Source organism: Macadamia integrifolia, chromosome 8, assembly GCF_013358625.1.
Source record: "Macadamia integrifolia cultivar HAES 741 chromosome 8, SCU_Mint_v3, whole genome shotgun sequence".
Lineage (NCBI taxonomy): Eukaryota > Viridiplantae > Streptophyta > Magnoliopsida > Proteales > Proteaceae > Macadamia > Macadamia integrifolia.
In genome coordinates, this window is record NC_056564.1 from 23,626,617 (window position 1) to 23,643,958 (window position 17,342).

The window sequence follows — 17,342 nt, forward strand, 5'->3', positions numbered from 1 at the left end:
TTTTCCGCTATTTCTGTGTATTGAGAGGTTGCAAGGGAGGAGAAAAATGAGAAAAATCACCAGTGAATAACCTAACAAACAAGTGGACATATTATCAGTCATTTACTACCACTTGCTATAAATAAAGGGAGGCAGGTCGGTCGGTCTTCCCCACTGAGAAGATCATTATTAATCTGTATCGACAATCCATCCTAGGCATGGAAATAAAGTTAACTTTGGTCTCTCTCTTAAAATGAGAAAGAGTTGTTCTAAAGGAAAGTTAAGAATAATATATAGCTACTAGACATGAAAAGATGGATATTATTTTTCCAAAGCAAAATGGCATGAACGAAGAATATTTGAGCTTATTGAAGCCCTTTCGAAAGGGAATGGGCGGTAAGAGAGTTACTTTATGATCAGTGATAAGCCATAATTATCACCTTTTCTGTTGTTGGGTGCACTACCATATTATACTAAACAATTAACTAGAAAAGATTAGAATTTGGCAAAAAGAAGACAATTTTGTAAGGAAGAAGAACATGAACCCTAGAAGTTGTAGGGCCACAGGTACACCACAGTGCTGTCGGGTCACCGTCTTTATCGATCCCATCATCATATTCTTTTAGTCTGTATATAGAAAAGCATATATGGAAGGTAATCAGTTACTATCTACTGTGTACAGATGAGGGATTAAAGAAGGTTTTGAGAGGAAAAGAAAAGGGGTGAGAAGGTCGGGAAGGGAACTGACCACCCATTACTTTTCGCATAAAGGAGAGAAAAACCACAACAATGGCTAGACCAGCCAAGGACCCTGCGATTATGGCTACTGACTTGCCAACTTGGTCTTCACCGGAGGTATCTGAAGAGTACAATAACCCCAAAGTCCCAAACAACAAAAGCAAAAAAGCATATTTTGGAATTAGTACTCTTCTCTGAAGAAAAATACCCACAAAATCTTGCCCATTAGTCCATGTTCCTCCTCACTAATGCATGTATGATTCTCTGTTCACATATGCGTGTTCTGGTATGTTTCTGTTCCTGACATTTGAAATTCATTAAGACTGTTTGGTAGTCAAGAAAAGAAAAGCAAAAAGTACATTTTGGTTTAAGAAATTCTCTTTGTGCTTGGCTTTTTCTGAACCTAGAGAAGATTTATTTTTTGAATTTCAAAACCCACTATGAAAATGGTGATTTTTTTTTTTTGGAGAAAAAGAAAATCTTACCAAAAACACAATAAATCATGGGAAAATACAAAAAACTTTTCTTTTATTTTTTTCTCTTTTCTAATTGTAACCAAACACACATATATTGTTTTATTTTCTTACCATATCATTTTTTTTTCTATTCTTTTCTTATCTTTTTTCTTTCCATTTCATTTCTTTTCTTCTCTTGACTACCAAAAATAGTCTAATTCTCTACATTGAATGGATTCTAAATGCCAGAACCACAGTCTTACAAGAACAATCTTGTATGCAAACCTGATTCGGCCTGGTCAACTTTAGTATTATGCTCAAATTTTAACGTCTTTCATTCCAAAAGTTTGCAGTGGTAGATGGAGGGACTCTCAAATGTGAGAGTATGTACTGCAGATAGGTGAATACGATAAAAACCCACTATGATACCATCACAAAAATCGAAATCAATAGGTGAAGAGACTCTCAGGCGTGTACAAAGGGGTTGTGGGTCCCAACATATTGAAGAATTCGAATTCCTCAATACAAATATGCCTTAACTTCATGGATAAAGGAACTCAATAGTGGTTGGACGCTTGGGGAACCTTTCAACTTTCAAGTGGGCTCCCTCCCTTATGGCCTATAGCTTTCTTTATTGGAATGACTGCCAGTGATGAGGATATCCTCCCCTAGTAAGATACATTGGGTTTCAAGTGCTTCTTTTGAATATCTACAGTGATTTCTTAGTGTTCAAGTTCTCTGTAAGGGCATTCTAGATGTTGAGATTTCTAAAATATTTCAGACCTAAAAGATATTAAAAATAAAGAGAATAAAATTCATAGGTGAAAAAAAGAAAGAAAAAAAGAAAGGGTAAAATGAATTGCACCTGAGGATGAATCATAATAACCAGAAGCCCAATACTTAGCATAACATTTTGCCAAGTAAACCTCAGAAGCTGCTGCTGCTCCACAAACATTCTTCAGCTTAGAAACAGCTTCAGAGAGACAAGATGAGCAATCTGTAGAGCTCAAATCCCCCAAACACTGAGCTATACCTTCCACTAACCCCAAAGTAGTAACTCTGAAACCTGTTGCAGTCTGCAAGTCTGCAAGAACATCATCCCTACGCCTAAAGAATTCAGGATCATTGGTGGTACTTCGACTACACTTCTTGAACATAAGGTTGGTGTCTAGCTTCCCTAAAAAATCAAAGCTCTCATATCTTACAAAACACCCATCTAATTGTAAACTAGCTCCTCTGCAGTAAGGACAGAGTAGACTGATCTGGCTTACAGCGTTGAGGGTACAAGAAGCACATTCTGTTGTCTTGAAATCACCTCTGCACTGGTAAAGACCATAGGCTGCGGTGTCCGGAGAAGTGGAAGTGCCGTTTCCGATGGCAAAGCTGTTGAAATCAGATTGAGAACCTGAACTAGTAATAGATGATAATAGAGAGTTGAGGTTGGCCTCAAAGGGTGAGTTGGGTTGGTATTTCTCTTGAGAGCAACCTCCATAGATGAAGATATAAGCCTTGACTTGGTGGGCACTGAAGGAAGAGAGAAGAATTAAGAGAGAAGAGAGATTCAGAGCTAATGAAAAGGTCTTGTGGAAGTAAGGATGTTGAAGTTGAAGGTTTCTCTTCCTCCACATCTTTGATCTTCGATTGTGTGTTTTAAAATTTTGTCTTCCTTTCGGTTTGTTTTTTGTTTGTTTAGGAGATGGGCTTGATGCTTGATGCTTGCTGCGTTTTGTGCTTTTTCATCTTTTGACTTGTGGAGGGGCCTTCACTTTGAAGTGAATAGCTCACTTGTGTCCCTACCACTAGCCATTTGGTGGTCTTGCTTCCCCTAGAGTGCCAGTGTTCTATACCTGATTTTGGTCCATTTGGTCCAACCAAAGCGGATAAAAATCGTCTGCAATTCTAATCTTGTACAATTCTATATAATACCCCCTTGAAAGGGTGACGCGTGGACAAAGTGGTTTGAATGGTTCAGATTAATCCTATATTGATCCAACTCCAAACCAGTGAGTTAAAGTTGGATCAATATAGGATTAATCTGAGCCGTTCAAATCACTTTATCCACGTGTCACCATCTGAAGGGGGTATTGCACGGTATTGCATGGATAAGGAATTGCAGACTATTTTTATCCAACCAAAGCCACAAGCAAATGGTCTGCAATCCACTTGGAGGCTGCTCGTGCTAAAATATATGTGTGGACATTGTCTGCAACTGCTGCACTGGTGCAATGAGTATCGGGCAGCTAAAGTCCTTAGGAGTGCGCCATTTGATGCTCATAGCACCTTATCACTCGCTGCAATGAATGTACACTCAAAATATATTTCTTCTCACACAATCCCATTCGCTCATCATTAATACCATTATTTTGAGATTGACGCATTGGCTAGCTTATAGATCTTTCTCTCAAAACAAATTGACACAGTATGTGATTGAATAGAATTATGAAGACTGTTAAACTTCCTACAAATAAACTTTCTTGAAAAACAATATGGATCAATAAAGAGAAGAACAACTAGGTTTTGTTTTGGGATAAAGTTTTCCTTGATCCACAATGAAGAACTTGGATGAGAATTCAAGAGGTGGTTTGGCACTTCAAACATTGGTTATGATACAATGGTATTCCAATGGTGGTTTTCCTTTCACCCTGGATTAAGTATTTCTCTGGTTGTCAAGTAAAGAAATCTCTTTCCAAATGGTGATATGACCATGTGATTGGATTTTTGGATCATCGTTACATTCATATATCTTATTAAAGAAGTTGAAAAATGCCCCTAATGCAATGGTACAGATGAGAGTGAACATGGACTCCTTCCTCACCCACCATATAGAGAAACCATATCCAAATTTTCTATATTATTTTTTCCTTCTAATTTTTTATTTGGTTGAAAGGGGTAATCAGTTTCTTGGACTAGGTCCGGATCCCCTTCCTGCAGAACCCAACTCATGGACGGTGTGAAATGAGGGGATGGAATAGTTTCCTGCAGGGAGAGGAACCTGAATCTCTTGGATTTCCGGTAGAAAATTTGAAGCCTTGTCAATAAAGAAATGGGCTATTTTTACACCCAAAAAAAAAAAACTGAGGAGGTACATTCATGCGGGTCCACATGTTCTTTTGATCTGACCGTTCCATAGTTATCTTAGGGCCCAGAATTTGACAGAGTCGACGTGGTAAAAAGATTCACATCATGCAACGTCCTATCAGCTTCACAGAAACGCAAACGCAAACGCAAACGCAGAGCATGTAATGGACTTTGGGTCAATGATGATTCCCAAGGTAAGGTATCGATCTGATGGGCCACTGACGCTTCCATCTTGGCCGTTCAATCCTACAATTCCCGTATGCACATACAAATGATCTTTTCCAAAAGTTTTACTTTATATTTCATGGTCCATTCCTGAGAAATACTCACCATGAACTTAAAAGCAGAGGTCTAGAGACAGACCAGTTGAACCGTCCAAATTGATTGGACTGAATGCTTATTGGATCGATATTGTTTTTTTATTTTTAGAAATCAGAAAAAACCAAAACCAACCGGATTAACCAAAACTGACTGTTTAATCCAAAATCTAGAAAAAAAAAAAAACAATAGAAAATAAAGGAACACTCATAAAATTGAAATTTTTTTTTCCTTGTTCCTTTTGCATTTTTTATATTTGAAATATTGATACAGGATCGATAATATACCAATAAGAGACCGTTAAAAGAAACCAATTGTGGAATCTTTATTGGTTTGAAAGTGGACCAAACGAAAATATGATGGAAAAAAAAAATGCGAACCTGGACTGAACCGATACTGGATACCCTTAAGTGAATTTTTTTTTTGGTAGTGGTCTTTATTTATAAGATGCGTTTGACAAGAATGAGAATTGTTCAATTTTTGCTAATGGGGGAATATATTCTACATTCTTGGATAGGCATCATCCCAGTGTCGAATAATTGGGTTCTCCCTATCCTTCTCTCGTTAGATCCACAAGGAAACCTTTGTCCATATTTACTTCTTCTCACATCTTTTATTATCTCCACAAATTAGGGAAAGTAACTGGGCCCTTCATTGAGTTAGTTGGCCTGATCCAGTCCAAGCAGCAAAAGTTACAGTATGGGCTGGGCTCATCTTTTTCCAGCTTCAAGACCCAGCCTGATTACCTTTGTTCGTAAAAGATATGGATCCGAAATCCCCATCATAGTTATCGAAAACGGATCACTACTCGGTCGTGCTCCCCTACGAGAGGGGGCCATAAAATGATGCCCTTCCTCCTTTGCATGGATACTTATGCATACTCTTTTATTGGTTCAGGTGCTGGCGTGGAGGTCATACAATCAGATAGCAATCCTTAAAACTCTTTCTCCGTGTTCACCAAAAAAAGCCTACTTCTACGGGCCTAGTGTCTTCTACCTGCTAGAATTGGAAGGGCCAAATTTGGCAGAGGGATCACTTGTCAACTTTTGGCAACAATAAGGTTGGTCACATGGTATTTAATTCTTTCAAAATACATTAAAAATGTTAAAATTTTGAAAAATAGTTGAAAAGAAATTGTTGGTTATTACTAGAGAAATCCAAGTAATTGAGTAGGTAGTTTTGGGATGGGTCTCCTTACAGATCCAAACCAAAAAACCAATAAAGAATTGATTAGAAATGGAACTTAAGAATCTGAGTAAATACGGGATCATTAGAATTCGTTTAAGATGCATATTTACTTATTTAGGGATAGTTAATATTTAATAGTTATAATTCATATAAAGGTTGTGATGCAATTACAATGGAAAACTAAATATTATGTTATTAATTGTTATTCCTTATGAAGATTGAGGAATAAAATAATGAGATTCAAAGTTCATATTGTTTTCAGGCTTGAGCTTTGGACTGAGGAATAGCCGAAGAGGCACTACTGTTAAGAACCAGCACTGGACCATTCCATTGTCAAACTGGACCGGATCTTAGTTTGAAATCGGTTACTCATTTCTGAGATTCGACCGCTTGAGATCTGAATTGGCAAGGAACCATCTTGATTACCCGAACCGGTTCGTTTGACACCCCTTTCTTCCCTGTCTGTCCATATTTCAAACCAGCTACATTACCGTTCCACATGGGCCCATGGGGATCATACAATATTTTGCCAAGTTATACCATATAAACTCATGTCAACAGTAAATGTCATAACCTTTACAAGCCAACGGTATCTAGAGATAGCCGATTTGTATTATTTGTTTTCATTGCACATATGAGAGGGTGATCCTCAGCGTAATAATAAGATTGTTCAATTGCGATTAAGTGATCATAGATTTATGTCAAAATTATTCTCTCAAGAAAGTAGAAATAAGATTGCGTAAATTATGACCCTCTATAGACCCTACAGTGGTGGGAGTCTTTGTCATGTTTCATGACCCAGCCCAGTGAAGTCATTTTGCATTGATGTGGCTTTGGGTTTACGTGGAAGATGAACTGTCCCAACCTATTTTGGCCCACTTAAATTTAATATACTAATAAGTTTTTCTTCCCTACTTCACCAGTGCCTTTTAGGAAGAAAATTAAATATTAAAATCTTAATAATAATAATAATTTTTTTTTTAGGTTAAGGGATACCAAGTGCATGAGGCTCTTGTCATTGTAGGTTTTGAGAATATCATTATTTAAATTTTTTCTTTCAAGTTCACAAAACTAAATATAAAAAAATAAAAAAAATAAGTTATTTCTTCACACTTCAAATTCAATAATAATAATAATAATTGGCACGCAAAGAAAGAATTAAAATAATACTCTTGATAGATTTGTAGATGTCAAGAGGTGCGTGGAAGAGAGCTTGATAGTGAACACATGTCGTTATCAAGAAAGTGATGTTTAAAAATTAGGCTCATCAGCCTAATTTGTTAATAAAAACAGGTGAATAAGAACAGTTTTTGCTAGGTAATGAAAAAGTATGGAACCCCTTTCATTGTTTTGTTAAACTTCGGTAATGAATGAGATTAAGTCTTTCTTCAACTTTAATCAATCTATTTGTCTCTTCAGATATATCCATTTTTCTTATATATTTACATTTTTCATGCGAAAGCAAAATTTTTTTTTTCCCTTTTGAGTGTGTGGTGTGCATGTATCTATGGATAAGATGATCATACATATTCCAAAAGGAAAATTAACTAATTAGAACCATTAATTTTATGGGTAATTTACAACACCACCTCTTGGAGAATGTCAATATTATAGGAACGCCCTTTTTCTTTCACCAAATTAGACTCAGACCCCTTGCCATCAGTCGGTGTTAAGTGAAGAGTTGAAATGACTATTGTACCTTTAACTAAAATAGTTTCATCCTCTTCGGACCTTCCGTCCTCACCTTCACCTTTGTCCAATGATACAGTCCTAGTTTGTTCAAATTTAGAAAATGAATACAAGAATCTTACCATAATGCTTGGGAAAAGATGAAGATTCGCAGGTTCTGGATCATTACAAGTCTACAACACCAAATCCACCGAGAGAATTGACAGGGAATTAATCAGAGATTCTGAATCCATTAGAGCTTGGTAGAATCATTCACCCAATGAAGCGAACACATGGAAACAAGAATAATTCAAAATTCGAAAGGGGAAAACAAAAAGATTGATTTGAAAGAAAGAAAAATATGAAATTTTACACTTTCCTTGAGATGGGGGAATCTACAATTGGGATAATCCTTTGCAGAAAAACATAGAAACATAAGAAGACAGAAAGAATTCCAATATCATTTCCCACAGAAACAGGAAGAAACGGAACAAAAGAAACGACAACCTTTAGGAAGAAATTGCTTTTGAATTTCTTAACTTTTTCCTTCCTTCCTCTTCCTTCTTTTCTCTTTATGCAGATTAAAAAAAAGAGAGAGTTGGGAGATGGGATACAGGAGAGGTCATGTGTTTTTTGAACTTCACTGGGGTTGATTTTCCTACAGATTTAAGTTTAGAAGTATTTTCACCGGCGTATTTAGCACCGGAATATTCGAAATTCAGGCTAAGGATTATATTTCCGGAGTCGCAAACGAAGATAAGCATTCTTCACGGTTCTCTTTAGTCTCTGTTACTAAAATAAATCCCAAATTGATCAAAAGAAGTTTTAGTGTTGAAGGTTAAGATAGGTTGGTGATGGTGATGGGGATGGGGATGGGGATGGGGATGGGGATGGAGATGGAGATGGGGAGTTATTAGATGGGTATTTTAGGTACTTCATATTTAGTAAGGGCATTTTGGTATTTAAAAAAAATATAATAGCTGACATCAGTAAATAAGATATATTTCATAACAGTGACTGATGGTAGGGGTCTGAGTGTAATTTGATGAAAAAAAGGGGGTGTTCTTATAATACTAACATTCTCCAGGGGGTGGCATTGTAAATTACCCTAATTTTATTATAAGTGGCGAACCATTGGAGTGTGTAAATGTGGCCCATTTCTTTTACTAAAAGTTGATTAACAAGAAATGTGAGAAGTTAAAACATATTAATTCAGGCCCAAAAGTAAGCGATTTTGAAAGCTAATCCGTACCTACAGATCTCATCGTACATAGAATTTTGATTAGAGAGAAGCCAAAATCAGATTAAAAGAGAGAGAGAGAGAGAGAGAGAGAGAGAGAGAGAGAGAGAGAGAGAGAGAGGAAAAAAATAAAGGAAGCAAAAGAGAACAAGTAATTCACTTTATTCGTTATGGATATACACCATTCATTTTTTACAAATCATCCATCATAAAAAGCAGATATGGCCACTGGCCACTTGTATATATATGGATATGGATTGAGACTGTTATTCTAAAGGGTTCCACAAACAAGAAGATGGAAACAAAATTAGAGCTAGATGGATTAGAAGTACTTTGCTTAAAGTTGGAAGCTTTTCTTCGTCAGTTCTCTTTTTCCTCACTTGTCTATTGTTAGCTTAGATCATTGGCTTGCTTCATTTGGGTTTGGTTTCCTTAGGGACATTATTTGGTTTGATTGTGTTCCATATCTTTATTCATCCACAGATTATTTTTATTTTTTAATCTTTTTATTATTCTTTTGTGTGTGTGTAAATTTGTATTTTAGAGAAATCCTTACAAGAACAAAATGAGATATTGCAACAAACATCGACATTAAGAAGATAGAAGATATATTATATATGATTTTGGTGTACCAGAAAGATGTTAGTAGAATTAAACACGTCGCGTAATTCCCTTAAGATGTGATTGGAAAATCTTCTAGTTTTTCTCTTTTCTTTTCTTTTTATCTCTTCATTTTACAAAGGTGGTATTAGGCATTGAGATGTGGAGTTGGATGCAAAGTCAGCTTTAGTAAAATTTTGTTTGGAGAATTATTAGCACTGCCAACTTAAAGGTCTACGAACTCTACAACCCTCCATCCAAATAATTACAATGTGAACCTTAAAGTTTTAAAAATAAGAAGTATATATATTTTTTAGGCTCACATTTAAATAGGAGACTAAGATGGTACATAAGATTTCTTAATTGCAACAAATTTATAGTGGTAGCGGTCCTTTTTAGTTTACATCTACAATTAATTTTTGAGGAAAAAAAAGTGGAGTAAAAAAACTAAAGATATTTAAAGTATCCATCCAGTGGTTTGCTTGACCAGTTGACCTAATTGAAATTTCATGACCATTTTACATTGTTTTATAGGTTTGTTGAAAAGTACTATCAATCAATTTCAAAACTCAAACTTGTGGAAATAAATTTATTGAAAAGGCCGCGTAGAAAACATCAATTCACATTAATTATATGTTTATAAAAGCACTATTAACCAAGTTCAAAACTTAAACTTGTGGAAGTAATTTATTGAAAGGAAAAAAAGAAAAAATCCTGGAAGTAATCTCTCTCTGTCTCTGTCTCTCTTTCTCTCTCCACAAGTGATGTATGCCTCAAATTCCTAAATCTTCAAGTTGGTAAAATGTGAGTCAATGAAATCCATGAGCAATAAAAATATGGTGATTAATTAAACTTGTATGGTGCATATCCCCATATGATATTGGTATACCTAATCTAGTTATATATATATATATATATATATATTTGAAGACATTTGTTCAGACTTCCCTTGTGATCTTGACTATGAAGGCCCTATTTCTTTTATTGTAAAGTTTTTTATTGTTCATGAAAATGTATATTATTTTTTATTAAAATTTTTTTATTTACATTAAAACAAATATTATAAAATCTTATATTTAAAATTTTTCCCTTAATTTTTCCTGTTTACATGGAAACAAATTAATGAAAATGAGAAAACGAAGAGATCGCTATCTAATTAAAGACAACCACCACTAAAGATAAGAAGTTTTTATGTAATTGAAATCCATTATTCTATTTTTCAAATAATTTTGTCCAGACAGCCGACAAGGACTTATCTAGACTGTTCCATGGCTTTATCTTCGTTATTCATCAGGAGGTGGAGGTGAAGGAGGCGGAGAGGAAACTCGAGAGCTTGGAAACGACTGATAGTGATAACTTTTGGACTTTGCTGAGACACAGAAAATGAAGTGGGGAAGGATTGATGGATGCTTTTGAAGACCAATAGAAACTTAGATAGGTGAAGATTGGTTATTATAGCTACCTAATATCAAAGTTTGAACGGTTCTTTTCTTCCTTTTGGTTTCCTTTTACACTGTATTATATTTGTGAGATTCATCTCCCCTCTTGTGACCAATGAGGCGAAGGCCAAGGCTTCTAAACAAAGATAAAAGAGAACAAAGACACATACAAAGAAAACCAAGGGAAGGGTTGGGTTGGGTTGGGGAAATAAAACCATGGAGAGAAAGAAACAAGAGTGAATTCCCAAGTGATGCTTATTGCTGTTAGAAAATAGTACCGATGTTGAGAATTAAAAGACTAATACAGTTGGGATGTATTTCAGAAGTAGATATTCTTCTTAAGGTCTGAAATGCCCCTTATAAAGAGTGTTACTTGTGTTTTACTTCCAAGATAAAATAACCACGGATCACAATATGACTGTACACAAACGATCATTTGGGAGAGAAAAGATAGACTCACTAAGTATGGTTTAATGCATCCGGGCAAAATAGAGGAGGAACTTAACAGAGCAATAAAACCAGACATGTTATACAGAAGGATTTCTCAGAACACAATAAAAGAGAGAGAAAACCAGACACATTACATATATAGGTATTCAGCTCAGCTCGGCTCTGCTTATGCGATTCAAAAGCACAACAAAAAACCCAACACACATTACATTCAGACAAAACAGAGGAGGAACTTCATAGAGCAATAAAACCAAACATGTTATAGAGAAGGATTTCTCAAAACACAATAACAGAGAGAGAGAGAGAGAGAGAGAGAGAGAGAGAGAGAGAGAGAGAGAGAGAGATTACATATATATGTATTTAGCTTGGCTCCACTCACGCGATTCAAAAGCACACCAGAAAACCCCAAGATAAAATAATCGACTCACTAAATATGGTTTAATGCATTCGAAAGCACAACAGAAAACTCGAACACACACGAAAAAATTCTACTACTCTCAAGTCCAAAAATAAATAAAAATGGCCCATGCAAGTCTTGAACCTGCGACCTTCGCGTTATTAGCACGACGCTCTAACCAACTGAGCTAATAGGCCAATTTTAAGAAAAAAACTAAATAATATTGGAAACTTATATGTACACTTATTTTAGAAGCGAATGTCCATATAACATTTAAAAAAGAAGAAGAAGAAGAAGTCCGTACAACATGTGTATTCTTTGATTTATTGATCAAATGGTTATAATCTTGGCCGGTAAGGATTGGGTCGGGTATTTAGGAAACCAATGTATCCATTCTGTCAATCCATAAGCAACCAACCTCATTTTTCTTATAAATATAGTGTGGCCCATGAATGTTCATAGGGGTGGACTAATTAAAGTCTGGTTTAGGAAGGTTGACTGCAATATTGACGTTAACATTTCAACAAACCAGAGCCCATTCTACCCCCCAAAAAATCTCTACTTGTCGTATGGATTGGTCAATTACAACTTAATTAATTGGCTTCATCTCTGAATTATCAAATAACACGCACTTTGAAACTTCATGTTTACATTTTTAGACCTTTTCCAATTTATTCAAGGAAGATTTTTTTTTTTCAAATATCTGAAAAAAACATTTATCACATGAACATGTTTTAAATAAATTAATAAAATCTTTGTTTTTGGAGTAGCTCAATGAATGAATATTTACAAAAATTTCTGATTATTTTCTCATTTCTTAGCCTCAGTTGAAGTAATTGTTGGTTTTCCTTTTCCCTTTTTTTTTTTTTTTTGGAATTTATAAATTTTGATGTGACTGCAATATCTATGCAATGTATAATGGAGAAAATTTGGAATTTTTTTTTTAATAAAAGAGAATTAGATCTAAATTGTATAATATTTTTTTAAAATTTTTTTTAATTATCATCAGAATTTTTTACAAATGTATTATCAAATTTCATGTGTGAAGTTACCTCTTATATTGTACTGTCATTATTTCATATTAAAATATCAAATCATATAAAAATAAAAAGGGAATGAGATTCCTGATCCATGCGTTAGATTGGATGGGGTTGAAATTTTCTATACAAGTATAAATTACAAGATGGAATCATATAAACAAGTTTGTTCTTGCACTCCTACGTTGTGCTTGGCAGTTTGGCGTTGTTCATTTAAGAGCATGCTCGAGCTTTTCATCAATCAATCAAATCTTTCTACCAAATAATAATAATAATCAAATCCACATAAATGTGCATCTGTGCATGGCTTGCACCACCCCCATCTCCCATGGGGCCCCTTGACTACCCAATACCATCTTCTGAGTCCTAACCTCACTGGTGGGCATTATAGCCAAATTTTTTCTTGAGATTTGCCTCCTAACCTAAGGTTAGAATGTGTTGGAACCTTTTTTAAGAATAGAACCCCTGATGGGGAGAGCCTGATTTTTGAAGGGCTCCCATATTTGCTTATATTGCAACTAGAACTGATAGGTCAATTGTGTGCATGGATTTGCTTGCCATTTACAAAGGTCCTTAAGCATATAATATTCTGAAGTTAGCTATTAGATTAGATTCCCCAGATTCTAAGTTACCTATTGACATCCTAGAGAGAAGAGTGTATGGACCATGGGCAGTAAAACGTCTGAAGAGGTCCCATTTGCAACTAGTAAAAAGATTTCCATAATTTTCATAACTTCCACGCAAATTGGGATTGACTTTAACTATTGTACACCCGATTTCCCTGTTTGATTTTTTAATCCAGTAAAAATTGATTCAGGTCATAATATTCATTTTCATTGTATAATTAATTATTTTTCAATAAAATTTGATATAAAAAAAAAAAAAAGACCATTACCCATTGCTGGCGGAAAGAGCCCTTTGCCATTGCTCTAAGCAACGACCCCTAATAAAATTTGATATTACTCAAATTAAAAAGAAATAATTTTTAGAAAGAAAGTGCTTGCTTGAGAATATGGTTCCTGCCACCAAATGCATGCTCATGTGAAATCGCCTATCCCTTATGAAATTTGCTTTCATGCATGAGAGTTTTTATTGACACCTACGTTGATCAGTAGTCGCATTCCCAAGCAGAAAATTATCCTCCTAATTTTTATTTCACCATCAAAGAAAAGACTATGCATTGTACCAAAGGAGGAATGACGTGCATTATACTAAAGGAGGAATGACCTCAATGGTTGCACATCACATGTGATCGTAGGCATTGGGTAACTGTCATAACTCCATAAAGGAGGGGGAGTCTGTGTATCTCTCTCCTACCCCACTTGGACTAAATTTATCTATGGTGCAATCGGGCATCTGGTGCATCTAATTGTTGGAAACACTCAAGCATGAAGTCCAAGACAACTGCAAATAGCCTAAGGCAATTCTGGGTATTGATCAAATGCATGCTAGATGCCATCTTGCACCACAGAGGATCCCAGCCCGCCCCACTTGGGCAGCCCTACCTTTCCAATGCCACCCTTTCATTGGTAGAGGCCACCAGCACAATAAGAAAATAAAAATAGATAAAATATAGTTATGTAGGATGCCATTAAATTGAAGGGTGAGGCAGCAGTTATAAGTTATAACATTTGAACGCACAATTCGCACATTCAACCTTTTAGAGGCCGATAATTCCACTGGTGTCCTTTTGCCCCCTAATTATCAATTCTATCATTTTAACATCCTAATTATCAATTCTATCATTTTGACACGTGTTCGAAGAGCATCTTGCGTGGACCCTACTCTTCTATTCCAAAATCTTTCCCATTCATGACTCATGAGGCAGCAGCCGAGCTATAGATTCCACAATCCACCACCGGGAAAAGCTATCACGCAATAACGACCACCACCACCGCCATGAAAGATATCAAGAATCGAGATGTACCACCCATAAAGGAAGAAAGAAAAATAACAAACAAAAAACTCTTTCATTTCCACATCTAAAGCTAAAAGCCAAAACACTGTAATTACATGTCCCTGTAAAAATCCCAGAAGAAAACAGGGAAAGCAAAAAAAAAAACAAATATACTGCTTTTATGATCCACTGAATTCTTTTATGGTCAAAATCAACACATTAAATGCGATATTTCAATGCCTGTTTCCGGAAGCTCTCGCCGGCGGCGATCCTCGTTTGCACGCTCTCAAAATCTGAAATCCGGCAAGGGATGGTAATCCCACCTGGATGTTGAAACCCAAACTCTTCCTCTGCTTCTCTCAACAACTCCGCGAACAGAGGATGGTTGAAGTAGAACACTGGCACCAAGACCCGATGTGGATACCCATCCTTCTCCCCTACATACACCGCCAAGTGTCCTTTCGGCACCGCAGTAGCTGGCTTCGCGTCCGATTGCTCCCGCCCTAGTCGCGCGTACCGCCACCCGGACTTCCCAGAACAGAGTCCCTTGGCTCCTCGCTTTAGATTACGGCCCCAGTCGCAGAGTTTCGATATCGTCTTGCTCTTGCTGCTTTGAGATGGTGGATGTTGTAAAGCCCTGTAGCCACCTCGCTTCCGTTTTCGTTTCAGGGCCCATTTGAAGACCGTCAGGAGCTTGCGTCCCAGCTTGAAACCCTGTGTTTTCCTCATGCTTTCTAGTATTCTATATATATATATATATATATTGATGATAAGAACTAACAATTCAACGGTCCGAAAGAGAGAAAGCGGAATTTTTTGGTTAAGAGAAGGGCCACGGATCTGCGATTGACATGGTGAGGCGAAACAGAGTTAGGCAACCTTCGGAGAGGGAAGTTGGGATATCTGTTATCAAAAGCACTAGAAAACTTTGAGTCTGCCAGAGAAAAAGGGAAACAACATCAATCGAGTGAACACAGGATCGTCGTTGCAGATTGCTCCCCTCCCTATTCTCCTGTGTCTCTCCGACTATTTTCTGGTGGTGGTGATGGTTAAAACCGAAGGGTCAGGTTACTCTGATTGAGGATACCAGTCCCTTCTGTAATGGGATTTGAAAGTCAATAAAATGAGATGAAAGCAAAGAAAATTCAGGGATTTTAATAGAGAGAGAGAGAGAGAGAGAGAGAGAGAGAGGGTGAGACGAAGGGTCGGCTAGGAAGGACTGTGATAACAGAACTGGTGCAGAAGTTAAATAGAGAAGAGAAAGTGAACGGTGACGAGAGAAAGTTGAGATGATTCGTTGCGACTTGCGAGTGCTGAGGTTTACCCTTTTCATCGGTAAAAACAGAGTCATTTAATGGTGATGGAGTAAATCTCGATACAGATCATGGGATGTTTTTGACATCAGGGAGTGGTCTGGTCCCGAATCCGACACCAGGCCCACCTTGAAAGATGAAAAGCTTCGTTAGGGTCGTTCCGTCCCAGAAACTGTAACACACTACTACCTAGTACCTAGTACCCTCCTTCGCCTCTTATATTGCACTAGACTGTTATTACCCTTCTGTATTGGAATCGGTATCTGTGCAATCTTTCTTGTTCCCATTTAATTGTAACTGTCCGATGGGCCTTAATATGTAAATCCTAACCGCCCATTTTGGCCAACAAAATGGGGGAAGACATTAATATAGTGCTCTTATTACAAAGCAGAGTAGAATTATTAACACTTGCTTTTAGTTATCTGAAAAAAAAAAAAATCTAAGCAACAGGTACTGAGTCATGCCCACGTGGAGATTCCCTTGAGATTCTCCGTATGCCTGAGATTGAGTCGATGAGCACTTGGGCCGTACCATTGAAACCAAAGCCCCAAAGAGCTGAATTTCTGATGTTGTTGCAGGATCTTCATACACGTGGCATTAACACCAAAGTCTAACACGTGCACAGTGCGGAAATTATCTAAACAGATGACTTCCGTACACCATTAACCTAACCCCCGCCCTGCGTCCCCCGTCCCATCGGTGATCTAGTGCCTTCTTTTTTTATTGTTTAAAAAAGTGGGACCCACACAATGAAATGAGCTCCTTCCGTTTTTCCGATGTATCCGTAATTCCACATTCACTTGGGACGGTTACGATGAGCTTGCAATCTTTACAAAAACTACGGAAATGCCACTGCATCAAATGGATGAACGGATGAATTTCAATGGTATTCCGTTTCTGTTTTGGAATTCAATTCATAACGACCCTCCACGAGACAAGACGGTCAAGGGACCATTGCGATGCCATTTGTCACTACCTACTACTGAGAGAAAATGCCAAAACATAGACGTTTGGCTGGAAATGGAAGAATACCCATTAGTTAATTAAATAGAAACGTCATGTCGAGTAATGTTATGATGCTAACTTCACGATTTCGTCATGCCTACTTACTCCTCACCTTACGTAAATGCAACAAATGTATAATGTCGTTGTTTCCATACACAAGGCTTAATCTGAGACTGGCCATCCGATGAGCGAGCGCTATGGGACCCAAGATGATATTAGAATGATCTTAAATTCTGCATGTAGACTGTCCTCAGTGTGTACATGAGGAGGACCATAAATTTACATCGTAGTGGAAGATGTGTAGTCAGAATAGGCTGGCCGGAACTTGAACGATTCTGCACGGAACCCGTACGACCCTATGACGTGAGGCTTGTACTTGTAGCGTGTGGGTTTTTTTATTGGTGGTGTGCGGTGTGCGGTGTGCGGTGTGCGGTGTGCGGTGTATTCGCGTACTCAGTTGGAGTGATCCAATCTGAGGTAAGAATGTTTTGGTACTTACTTTTGTGGAAAGCGTAAAGCCATGATCCCAGTTACCTCAAA

General features: G+C 37.0%; 2 protein-coding genes and 1 non-coding gene across 3 annotated transcripts; all 3 read right to left on the bottom strand.

Annotated features, from left to right (window-relative positions):
• Positions 1 to 280: 280 nt before the first annotated feature.
• Positions 281 to 2,880, bottom strand: LOC122086301 (plasmodesmata-located protein 8-like). Its single transcript, XM_042655058.1, has 3 exons — positions 2,038 to 2,880; positions 728 to 838; positions 281 to 606 (listed from the first exon to the last, which is right to left on the bottom strand). Exons 1-3 carry the CDS (start codon positions 2,798 to 2,800, stop codon positions 602 to 604), a joined length of 879 nt encoding a protein of 292 aa, XP_042510992.1. The 5' UTR covers positions 2,801 to 2,880; the 3' UTR covers positions 281 to 601.
• Positions 2,881 to 11,673: 8,793 nt separating this feature from the next.
• Positions 11,674 to 11,747, bottom strand: TRNAI-AAU. Its single transcript has one exon. It is a non-coding gene; the product is annotated as a tRNA-Ile (tRNA).
• Positions 11,748 to 14,538: 2,791 nt separating this feature from the next.
• LOC122086123 (auxin-responsive protein SAUR36-like) lies at positions 14,539 to 15,889 on the bottom strand. Its single transcript, XM_042654832.1, has one exon. The coding sequence runs from the start codon at positions 15,211 to 15,213 to the stop codon at positions 14,704 to 14,706; it is 510 nt and encodes a 169-aa protein (XP_042510766.1). The 5' UTR covers positions 15,214 to 15,889; the 3' UTR covers positions 14,539 to 14,703.
• Between the last annotated feature and the right edge of the window lie 1,453 nt (positions 15,890 to 17,342).

Coding starts and splice junctions, on each gene's coding strand:
- LOC122086301 (XM_042655058.1), bottom strand. CDS start 2,800: ATGTGGAGGAAGAGAAACCTTCAACTTCAACATCCTTACTTCCACAAG. Junction 839..2,037: donor TTATTATGATTCATCCTCAG/GTGCAATTCATT, acceptor TGTACTCTTCAG/ATACCTCCGGTGAAGACCAA.
- LOC122086123 (XM_042654832.1), bottom strand. CDS start 15,213: ATGAGGAAAACACAGGGTTTCAAGCTGGGACGCAAGCTCCTGACGGTC.